We start from the raw sequence: 11,450 nt of genomic DNA, 5'->3' as shown, positions 1-11,450 counted from the left end.
CTATCTGAGGAGAATGTGCAGGTTGCTGCCACCTTCCTAGGTTCTAGCTGTGGCTGCACTTCAGAATGTACTTCATTGGGGATAAAGTGTTTTGGGAATTCTTGAGGTTGTGAAAGGAGCTAAATCAATGCAACTCTTTCTTTCTTTTGGTTGTCGTGTGGGAGTGGAGGTCCACCTGGTGGCCATATGTAGAACTACAGTCAGATTCCCAGCACTGACTCCAGCTCACAACTTTATTCCAACAGCAGAGCTACAGGTTTTAAATTAAACGTTCGGTTTTTATTTAGAACAAGATTACAAGTGATTAACACCTATCTGAAGAAGCACTGGTCTGGATCTCCCTGTACAATGGCACATTCCTCGAGGGGTGTCTGATTACTGGGAGCCCAACAACTCTTCTCACACGTGTAGATCAAAACCGTCCCGAATTCCACACCCACCTCTGCAAAAGAATTGTTTAACTTGCTTAGTTTTTAATTTCAAACAGTAAGTCCAGACAAGCTCACAGCTTGAGAGGAATAGAACTCAGCTCAGAAGGAGGCCATTCAGCCCATCTTGGGAAGGGCACAGACTGATTGGAGACATCAGCAGCAACAAGAGCAGCAGCAGCAGGAGGTGACCAGCAGGAGGCGACCAGCAGGAGGCGACCAGCAGACTGACATTGTGCTCAGTTTTGCAAAAGAGGAAGGAAAAAAAAATCTAACTCTGACATCATAGGAAAGCCATGAATTCATTAGCTGGTGAATATTGTAGCGGGCAGGTGAAAGGCGTATCAGTCGGGGAGCATTTTGGAAATAGTGACCAGAACTCAGTTAGATTCAGGATAGTTATAGAAAAGGATAAGGTTGGGCCAGGAATAAAAGTTCTAAACTGGGGAGAGGCTCATTTTACGAAGATGAGATACGGTTGGGCCCAAGTGCACTGGGAGCAGCTACTTGCAGATAAAACTGTCTCAGAGCAGTGGGAGGCATTTAAGGAGGTAATAGCGAGAGTACAGGGCAAATATGTTCCCGTAAAGACAAACAGGGGTGCCAAAGGGGAGAACTCTGGATGTCAAGGGACATAAGGTTAGGATTAAGAAAAAGAAGCTTATGGCAGATACAGAGGGCTCAATATGGCTGAGTCCCTAGAAAACCATAGAAAAGTTACAGCACAGAAGGAGGGGAGGTGGGGAGGTGGGGGGAGTGGGGGGCAGTGTTTTGAGTGGGGGGGGTTAGGGTTAGGATAGTTTTAGAATAGCTACCCAGAAGTTAGAAGAGGTTTTAATTCTTTCAATTTTCCCTGGGTAACTATTTGTGTAACACAGCCAGAATCATCCGAAGTTTGCAATTTAAATGGCTGTTTCTGGGCAGTTCCCAGTGCAGGGCAATCACTCGAGGGAAGTTTGCACTTCCGCGAAATTGCCGTGCAAACCCTGACCTGCAAATGTCCAAGAGGGATTCCCCAGCGCATCCTTGGATATCCTCCCCACCTCCAACCACCCCAAATCTGATGCTGGGGAGCTCAGAAGTTGCAGTGAACTGTTTAGTATTAATTGTGTCAACTCAGTTAGTAACAATCTCACCTCCAAATCGTGGGTTCAATCATCACTCCACAGACTTCAGTACATAATCTAAGCTGACATCCACTGCAGTACTGAGGGAGTGCCGCACTATTGGAGGTGCCGTCTTCCAGAGGAGACGTTAAACTGAGGCACCATCTGCCAATTGCCAGGAAAAGACCCCATGACCAATATTGGATGAAGAGCAGGGGATTTCTCCCTGTTGTCCAGGTCAATATTTATCCCTCAATCAACATCACTAAAACAGATTTTCTGGACATTTACCTTCATAAGGATACACAGAGTCTGCAAAGGGATACAGATGGGCTTATGTGAGGGCACAGATAGGGAGTCTAATGTAGGAAAATTAGGTTGTCCAATTCGGCAGGAAGAATAGAAAAGCAGATTTTTTTTAAATAGAGATTGCAGAACTCAGTGTTACAGAGGGATCTGGGTGAACGGCATGACACTAGGAAGTTCTGAGGAACAAAGGGACCTTGGCATCTGTGTCCATAGATCTCTGAAGGCAGAGGGGCATGTTAGTGGGGTGGTGAAAAAGGCATATGGGACACTTGCCTTTATCAATCAAGGCATAGATTACAAAAGTAGGGAGATCATGTTGGAGTTGTATAGACCCTTAGTGAGGCCACAGCTGGAGTACTGTGTGCAGTTCTGGTCGCCACATTATAGGAAGGATGTGATTGCACTGGAGGGGGTGCAGAGGAGATTCACCAGGATGTTGCCTGGGATGAAACATTTAAGTTATGAAGAGAGGTTGGATAGACTTGGGTTGTTTTTGTTGGAGCAGAGAAGACAGGGGGCGACCTGATCGAGGTGTACAAGATTGAGGGGCATGGACAGGGTGGATAGGGAGCAGCTGTTCCCCTTACTTGAAGGGTCAGTCACGAGGGGACACAAGTTCAATATGAGGGGCAGGAGGTTTAGGGGGGATGTGAGGAAAAACTTTTTTACCCAGAGGGTGGTGACGGTCTGGAATGCGCTGCCTGGGAGGGTGGTGGAGGCAGGTTGCCTCACATCCTTTAAAAAGTACCTGGATGAGCACTTGGCACGTCATAACATTCAAGGCTATGGGCCAAGTGCTGGTAGGTAGGTCAGGTGTTTCTCTCGTGTTGGTGCAGACTCGATGGGCCGAAGGGCCTCTTCTGCACTGTGTGATTCTGGGTGTCCCAGTACATGAACCACAAGGAGTCAGTATGCGGGTACAGCAAGTGATTAGGAAGGTAAATGGAGTGTTTGCCTTTATTGCAAGAGGATGGAGTATAAAAGTCAGGAAGTCTTGCTTCAGCTGTACAGGGGTGTTGGCTGAGTCTGTGTCTGGAGCACTGTGTCCAGTTTTAGTCTCCCTACTTGCATTGGAAGCAGATCCGAGAAGGTTCATTCGGCTGATTCCTGGGATAAGGTTTGTTTTATGATGAAAAGTTAAGCAGGTTGGCTCTATTCTTGATCTCCTAAACTCCAATAAGTAGTGATCTTATTGAAACATATAAGGTTCTGAGGGGGCTTGACAGGGTAGATACTGAGAGAACATTTCCTCTTGGGGGTGGAATCTACAACAAGGGGGCACAGTTTAAAAATAAGGGATCTCCAATTTAAGACTGAGCTGAGGGGAATTTTTGTCTCTCAGAGGGCCGTTAGTCTTTGGAATTCTCTCCCACGGAGCAGTGGAGACTGGGTCACTCAATATATTCAAGGCTGAGTGGGACAGAGTTCTGATCAACAAGGGAGTCCAAGGTTAGGAGGGACGGGCAGTTAAGGCCACAATCAGATCAGCCATGATCTTACTGAATGGAGGAACAGGCTCGAGGGGCCGAATGGCCTACTCCTCCTATTTCTTATGATCTTACAATCTCATTCCTGTTTGTGGGAGCTTGCTGTGTGCAAATTGGCTGCTGCATTTCCAACATTACTACAGTGAATACTCTTCATTCCTTGTAAGGTATTCTGGAATAGTCCTGGGATGTGGTGAAAGGCGCTATATAAATGCAGGTCTCTCTTCAGCATCTCAGGTACATCATAAACATAGTGTGACAATTGGAGGCAAGATTCTGAAATTTTAACCCTCCAGGTTCCATCAGCCATTGGCAGCCGGGGTCCTGATTCTGCCACCTACCTTCACGGCCCGCACTTTTCAGCATGTTGACCAGGGCTGGCATCAGCTGGAACTCAAAAACCCTGGCACTGCCACACACTCCACAGGCTGGAGTGGTTGTCTTGATTCCCACGGGGGGTGAGGAGAGCAGTAAGGGGCTCCCATTCCAGCAATACCTAAGTTCACAAAAGTCAAAACCAAACAAGCGTAAGGTGTAAATATCATTCCGAGCAGACTGACATTCCAATACTACATCACCCAGAACAACAACAACAACTTGCATTTATGTAGCACCTTTAACGTAGTAAAATGTCCCAAGGTGCTTCGCAGAATCAGAGGAGTACAGCTACCTCGGAGGGATACAGAGCTGGAGGAGGTTACAGAGATAGGGAGGGGATTTGAAAATGAGGTGTGGATCTGCCATGGGCGATGGTAGCTGTGCATTGATGGAACGTGTTCAGAGTGTTTACATAGGAAGTTGGTCACAAAGTTCTTTGGCACTGGGATACATGATTGCCAACAATGCACCACAAGGAACAATCTATAGTGTATCACTTTTTTTTATTACTTTGTGCACTTTTACCTATGAAAGATCACTCCATGTTGTCACATTACTGATACTTTTGTGTCAATTCTTCCCATTATAGATCCCTATGTCATGTTTACAATGGAAATGATGTATGTAAACAGTCACGTTGTAGTGACACCCTCCCACCATCAGTGATGCCCTAGCCCTTCAGCTTTGCATCTCCTAACTCCTCAGTTTGTATTGAACTACATGTCAAACGACGCTAACCATATGTATCACAAATTTCCATCACTTTTGCTATTTAACCACAAATAATATAATGTATAAAGTTAATGGATAGAATATTTGATTCTGTTACTGCCTCTTGGTTGAATGATGATCTGCCCTGTAACCTCACTGAGGGACCTTGGTTCTGATTCCCCAGTGCGATCGCTGATTGATCAATGCTCTGAATAAGCCCAATTTGGATTCTCCACTTTTCTGCCCCATGTTTTTGGCTTCAGTACAATTCAGGGCAACACAAACCTTAGAATCTGTTCAGGACAGTTGGAAATCTGTTTCATGAACTTGACGAAGGTTCTGTCTCCATGTCGGACTTTACCCTTCTCGTATGCTTCTGTAACTCTGTCTTCACAGCTAGGGGCAAGAAAAATCTTACATGGGTTTCAATCATTGACCTCAGGACCGGGAGCAAAGTTCTTGCCCTGGTGCAGGGTGGGATTCCAGGGTGTCAGTTATCACATCTAGTGCTCATTCTTCCCGTGTGAGCCTTGTATAGACTCAGCTCTGTGACAACATCAAAACCCAATCCTGTCCTCACCCAATATAGGAACACAGGAACAGGAGGAGGCTATTCAGCCCCTCAAGCCTGTTCCGTCATTCAGTCAGATCCTGGCTCATCTATTAACCCCACTTTGCTCCCTTTTCTCCAAATCCCTCAATACCCTAACCCAACAAAAATCCATCAATCGATCTCAACTGATCCCCCCACCCCGCGCCAGCAACCACAGCTTTTGTGGGGGAGCGAGTTCCAGATTCCCGCTATCCTTTGTGTGAAGAACCCCTGAAAGGCCTGGCTCAAATATTCAGATTATTCCCCTTTTTCTGTATTTCTCCCACTAGAGGAAATAGTTTCTCTCTATGTACCCTATCAAATCCTTCTTACTGTTTTAAACACCTCAATTAAGTCAGCCCTCAATTTTCTAAACACAAGGGAGTACAAGTCATGTCTATGCAACTTGTCATCATAAATTTAACCCTTCGATCCCTGGTAATGTTCTGGTGAATCTGCCCAACACCCCCCTCCAAAGCCAAGTCTGAAATACGGGGGTCAGAACGGAACCCGGTTACTCCTGATGGGGCCTAAACAGAGCTTTGTAAACTGTGGATTTAACTTTGTATCGTTCTCTCACACACTCACTCTCTCGCGCTCAGATCAGCCATTGTTTCCCCATATCCACAGTCACATCCACTGGAATAGAATTGTCATCAGCAGCAGGAACCAGAGGAATAGCAATCGAGAGATGAGAGAGCAACATGTTGATCCACGGTTAATGGGAGCACTAAAGCTAATCAGCTCACCCCCAGCACAGGCTGTTCTGAATGGGTCACCTCCCCACCCGGATTCACTAGGGAGAGGACATGGTGTTTACAGCAAAGAAACAGGCCATTCGACCCAACTGCTCCGTGCTGGTGTTTTTGCTCCACACGAGCCTCCTCCTACCATTCTTTATCTCACTCTGTCACCATTGCTGAAAAAAGAGACATGTCGATGCTGGTCGTCTTACACTCATCAGGACACTCGCAAGAATACCCATATAAGGGGAAAAACAACAATTTATATTGTATGTGAAGAGAGTGCTGATTGGTTGGTTGGCAAGTGGCATTGCCAAGGAGAATGCACCAATGATGGTGACTGACAGTTAACTGCCAAGCATTGTTTGAAATTTAAAGCAGACAGCTTGACCCTGATTGGTCAAAGCATTGCCCTGAGGAATGAATCAGCAAACGGCTGTCACTTATTTTGTTTAGCTGAAACAGGTGCAATGTGTGTATATGTTCTTTCTGTCTGCAAAGAACAGGGCCCTGTGTATTAATATATGTAGCTTCCAGTACACGCAGATGTACCACACTCTGAGCCCGATTGACAATCTTAAATTAGCTGTCAGTGTAATTCTTAGCACCCTGAGGATTATTTAGCAAATGTTGTCCAATCGTGGAATTACATCTAATGTTGGACACTGTGTTTTGAGTTTTGTAAGGATGGGCTGGTTGGGTACGATTTGTACCCTGCCCGTTACAAACAGTAGCTGGGACTTGCTGCTTGATCTGATCCGCCAGTCAGTGGGACGAACAGCCTATATACCTGGCATCACACTGGCACTGAAATTCATATACCCCATTACTCATTTGTGTGATGGGCAGAATGTCTTTTTGGCTTAACAGCAGCTTCCTGTTAGTGGTGAATACCACTCGTGTTGCTGCACAGTAGCATCATGAAGCAGCTAGCTTCACCTGTTGCTCAGATTTTTCAGATACGTTACCCTTCCAGGGTAATCTGAGGTAGACTGGGCACTTTTCAGGGTCGAAAGAGCCTTAGGCCCATTCATGAGGTTGTGCGATATACAGCGGGAAATGATCCGATCAGGGTAGTCATTATCCCGCAGGATGTTTTTGATTTGCCTATTTCAGCATCAAGCTTGCATAGTGAGCAAATGGCTCAGGCCCTATTTACGAGTTTGCCGATAAGGACAATCTTATAGCCTGTGGAACTGTGAGAGTCCCAATGTTTATATTGACCAGTGAAGCTAGGCTTGCAGTAGACCAGGGTAAAGACCCCCCCCGGCAGATTTTTCAACTAGGGCACCAAGAAAAGGGAGTTCATTTGACTGCTCCATTTCAAAGGTGAATTTGAGTGAAGGATGGAGCCCATTAAGACCTGCAAGGAAATTATTACTTGCAGCTGTGGATTTAACTATAACAAGCGTATCATCCACATATTGGGAATATATGAGGGGTGAGAGGCTGGGTGTTATTCCAGGAAAGACACGTTTCTCATGGAACCCAACAAAGGTGTTTGTGAGAGCTGGGCCTAGAGGGGATCCCATGGAACACCATGTATTTGGGGATAAATGGTGCCATTAAAACTGAACTCAACTGCATGAGTTGCCGAGTTCATAAGTTCAATGAACGCTGAGCCTTGCAAGGGTGGCGGGTCTAAATCACCGTGATGTAAGGCTGCAGCGCAAATATCTATGGCTTCCTTAGGTGGAACATTGGTGAACAGACTAGCAATGTCGGATGAGCACATGGACACAAAATTGGTATCACTGGGGGAGGAGGCTCCACAAATATCCCCATCCTCAATGATGGAGGAGCCCAGCACATCAGTGCAAAAGATAAGGCTGAAGCACTTGCTACAATCTTCAGCCAGAAGTGCCGAGTGGATGATCCATCTCAGCCTCCTCCGGAGGTCCCCAGCATCACAGATGCCAGTCTTCATCCAATTCGATTCACTCCACGTGATATTAAGAAACAGCTGAAGACACTGGGTACTGCAAAGGCTATGGGCCCTGACAATATTCCGGCAACAGTACTGAAGACTTGTGCTCCAGAACTTGCTGTGCCCCTAGCCAAGCTGTTCCAGTACAGCTACAGCACTGGCATCTACCCGGCTATGTGGAAAATTGCCCAGGTATATCCTGTACACAAGAAGCAGGACAAATCCAACCTGGCCGATTACAGCCCCATTAGTCAACTCTTCATCATCAGTAAAGTAATGGAAGGGGTCATCAACAGTACTATCAAGCGGCACTTGCTTAGCAATAACCTGCTCACTGATGCCCAATTTGGGTTTTGCTAGGGCCACTCAGCTCCTGACCTCATTACGATCTTAGTTCAAACATGGACAAAAGAGCTGAACTCCCGAGGTGAGGTGAGAGTGACTGCCCTTGACATCAAGGCAGCATCTGACCGAGTGTGGCATCAAGGAGCCCGAGCAAAACTGGAGTCAATGGGAATCAGGGGGAAAACTCTCCACTGGTTGGAGTCATACCCAGCACAAAGAAAGATGGTTGTAGTTGTTGGAGGTCAGTCATCTCAGCTCCAGGACATCACTGCAGGAGTTCCTCAGGCCAGTGTCCTCGGCCCAATCATCTTCAGCTGCTTCATCAATGACCTTCCTTCCATCATAAGGTCAGAAGTGGGGATGTTCGCTGATGATTGCACAATGTTCAGCACCATTTACGACCCCTGATATTGAAGCAGTCCATGTCCAAATGCAGCAAGACCTGGACAATATCCAGGCTTGGGCTGGCAAGTGAGAAGTAATGACCATCTCCAACAAGAAAGAATCTAACGATTGCCCCTTGGTGTTCAATGGCATCACCATCACTGAATCCCTCCCTATCAACATCCTGGGATTATCATTGACCAGAAACTGAACTGGACTAGCCATATAAATACTGTGGCTGCAAGAGCAGGTCAGAGGCTAGGAATCCTGTGGTGAGTAACTCACCTCCTGACTCCCCAAAGCCTGTCCACCATCTACAAGGTACAACTCAGGTGTGTGATGGAATACTCCCCACGTGCCTGGATGAGTGCAGCTGCAACAACACTCAAGAAGCTTGACACCATCCAGGACAAAGCAGGCCGATTGATCGGCACCCCATCCACAAACATTCTCTCCCTCCACCACTGACGCACAGTAGCAGCAGCGTGTACCATCTACAAGATGCATTGCAGCAATTCACCAAGGCTCCTTAGACAGCACCTTCCAAACCCACGACCACTACCATCTAGGAAGATAAGGGCAGTAGACACATGGGAACACCACCACCTGGAAGTTCCCCTCCAAGCCACTCACCATCCTGACTTGGAAATATATCACCGTTCCTTCACTGTGGCTGGGTCAAAATCCTGGAACCTTCCTAACAGCACTGTGTGTGTACCTACACCACATGGACTGCAGCGGTTCAAGAAGTCAGCTCACCACCACCTTCTCAAGGGCAATTAGGAATGGGCAGCAAATGCTGGCCCAGCCAGTGACACCCACATCCCGTGAACGAATGAAAAAAATCTATATCATTCACCTCAGCCACTTTCTGGGTAAAGAAGTTTCTCCTGAATTTTCAATTGGATTTATTAGTGACTCTCTTTATATATTTATCTCCCAGTTCTGGTCTCCCCACAAGTGGAAATGTTTTCTTATATTTACCCCATTGAACCCCCTTTAATTTTAATGGTGATCTCTATCTGGTTACCATTCAGTCCTGTCTGTTTTGGGGGAATGGCTAGATTCTGTTCAGCCTTTCCTGGTAGTTTATAAACTCAGTCAAACTATTTGAGACACAAAGTTCCTCTCACCTGGAGAAAGCCAACTGTTCAACGTTGATTCCTTCCCTCCTCTGATACTCCTGGAGCAGTTCCTGCTCATGGCTGAAGCCAGTTTCCACTGTGTAATCCTCCTCTTCCATCACGCTGATATAGAAAGGCTGGAAGACGGCCACAGGAGCTCGGGTAACCAGCCCCTTCCCCTCAGCTTTCTCCAGCAGACTGAGACCCTCCAGCCTGGTGGTCTGAACGCCGATCTCTCTGTCTGACAGCGAAGGTGGGGCCTCAGCTGCTCCAAGACTCAGTAACTCCTCAGTGCTGAGCCCAGGAGAATCATCCACCCCCCAGTCATCTGCCTCGCCGCACCAATCCTTCACTGTCACTGAAACCAGGTCTTTCTTTAAAAAAACAAATTGTCTACAATTATCTCACCACCTCAACAATTCCATAATCCAAAATATTCTTTAACTAGTCACCTTCACCCAACAGGGAGGGAGCAGGAGCTGGGGGGCAATAAAGACCCTCTGACAGTGCAGCACTCCCTCAGTACTGACCCTCTGACAGTGTGGCACTCCCTCAGTACTGACCCTCCGACAGTGCAGCACTCCCTCGGTACTGACCCTCCGACAGTGCAGCACTCCCTCAGTACTGACCCTCCGACAGTGCAGCACTCCCTCAGTACTGACCCTCTGACGGCGCGGCGTTCCCTCAGTACTGACCCTCCGACAGTGCAGCACTCCCTCAGTACTGACCCTCCGACAGTGCAGCACTCCCTCAGTACTGACCCTCCGACGGCGCGGCGCTCCCTCGGTACTGACCCTCCAACAGTGCAGCACTCCCTCAGTACTGACCCTCCGACAGTGCAGCGCTCCCTCAGTACTGACCTTCCGACAGTGCGGCACTCCCTCAGTACTGACCCTCCGACAGTGCGGCATTCCCTCAGTACTGACCGTCCGACAGTGCGGCACTCCCTCAGTACTGACCCTCCGACAGTGCGGCACTCCCTCAGTACTGACCCTCCGACAGTGCGGCACTCCCTCAGTACTGACCCTCCGACAGTGCGGCGCTCCCTCAGTACTGACCCTCCGACAGTGCGGCACTCCCTCAGTACTGACCCTCCGACAGTGCGGCGCTCCCTCAGTACTGACCCTCCGACAGTGCAGCACTCCCTCAGTACTGACCCTCCGACAGTGCAGCACTCCCTCAGTACTGACCCTCCGACAATGCAGCACTCCCTCAGTACTGACCCTCCGACAGTGCAGCACTCCCTCAGTACTGACCCTATGACAGTGTAGCACTCCCTCAGTACTGACCCTCCGACAGTGCAGCACTTCCTCAGTACTGCACTGGAGTGTCAGCCTGCATTATGTGCTCAAGTCTCGGGAGAGGGCTTTTCATCCACAACCAAGTGATTCAGTTAGAGTGCTACTTACTGAGCAAGAGCTGACAGTAAAGATGAGAGGGACGGAGGGAGGAAGAGAGAAAAGATTTGACTAAGGACTCCCACCTCTGCTTTTGCTTCCAGTTTGTGCGGAGTCTCCCGGCACTGTGAGCGTAGAACCTTCCAGCTACGGAACAAAGTGAGATAAATAACACTTCAAGCAACAAACAGTGGTCCCAAAGCCCAGAGCCCAACCCTGTCATCTGCTGCCCTGCTATCAAACACATCACAGCGATTGGAAGAGCCAACACTGTCTCACCATTTCCTGCTACCACTTAGACTCTATGTTAACACGGCTTGGAGCGGTGGAGAGGGAACAGCTGAGACCCGTAATATCCACTTCTCCACTCTCTCTCTCTACCCCCCCAATATAGAAACTCACTGGGTGTAGAACGAGGTTAAGAGAGAAATCCAGACATCTGAATTGCAAAATAATTAAGGGTCAAAGTGCAGGGGATGTGAAAGCAGAGAAAAATAGGCAGAAAAGTGACACAAAAAT

The 11,450-nt window shown here is 47.8% G+C and overlaps 1 protein-coding gene across 1 annotated transcript in view; it reads right to left on the bottom strand.

Moving 5' to 3' along the window:
• Positions 1–257: 257 nt before the first annotated feature.
• pdcd2l (programmed cell death 2-like) overlaps positions 258–11,450 on the bottom strand; it is a 20,540-nt gene continuing 9,347 nt past the window's right edge. Inside the window, exons 3-7 of the mRNA XM_078544678.1 lie at positions 11,018–11,078; positions 9,544–9,908; positions 4,705–4,815; positions 3,672–3,826; positions 258–442 (exon numbers count right to left, since the gene is read on the bottom strand). Of these exons, the coding sequence (XP_078400804.1) occupies positions 312–442; positions 3,672–3,826; positions 4,705–4,815; positions 9,544–9,908; positions 11,018–11,078 (823 nt within the window). The 3' untranslated portion in view covers positions 258–311. The remainder of the gene's footprint in view (positions 443–3,671; positions 3,827–4,704; positions 4,816–9,543; positions 9,909–11,017; positions 11,079–11,450) is intronic.

The sequence above is a fragment of the Cetorhinus maximus genome, chromosome 6 (assembly GCF_964194155.1).
Source record: "Cetorhinus maximus chromosome 6, sCetMax3.hap1.1, whole genome shotgun sequence".
In the NCBI taxonomy this organism is placed as follows: Eukaryota; Metazoa; Chordata; class Chondrichthyes; order Lamniformes; family Cetorhinidae; genus Cetorhinus; species Cetorhinus maximus.
This window is presented reverse-complemented; position numbering and strand designations above follow the sequence as displayed.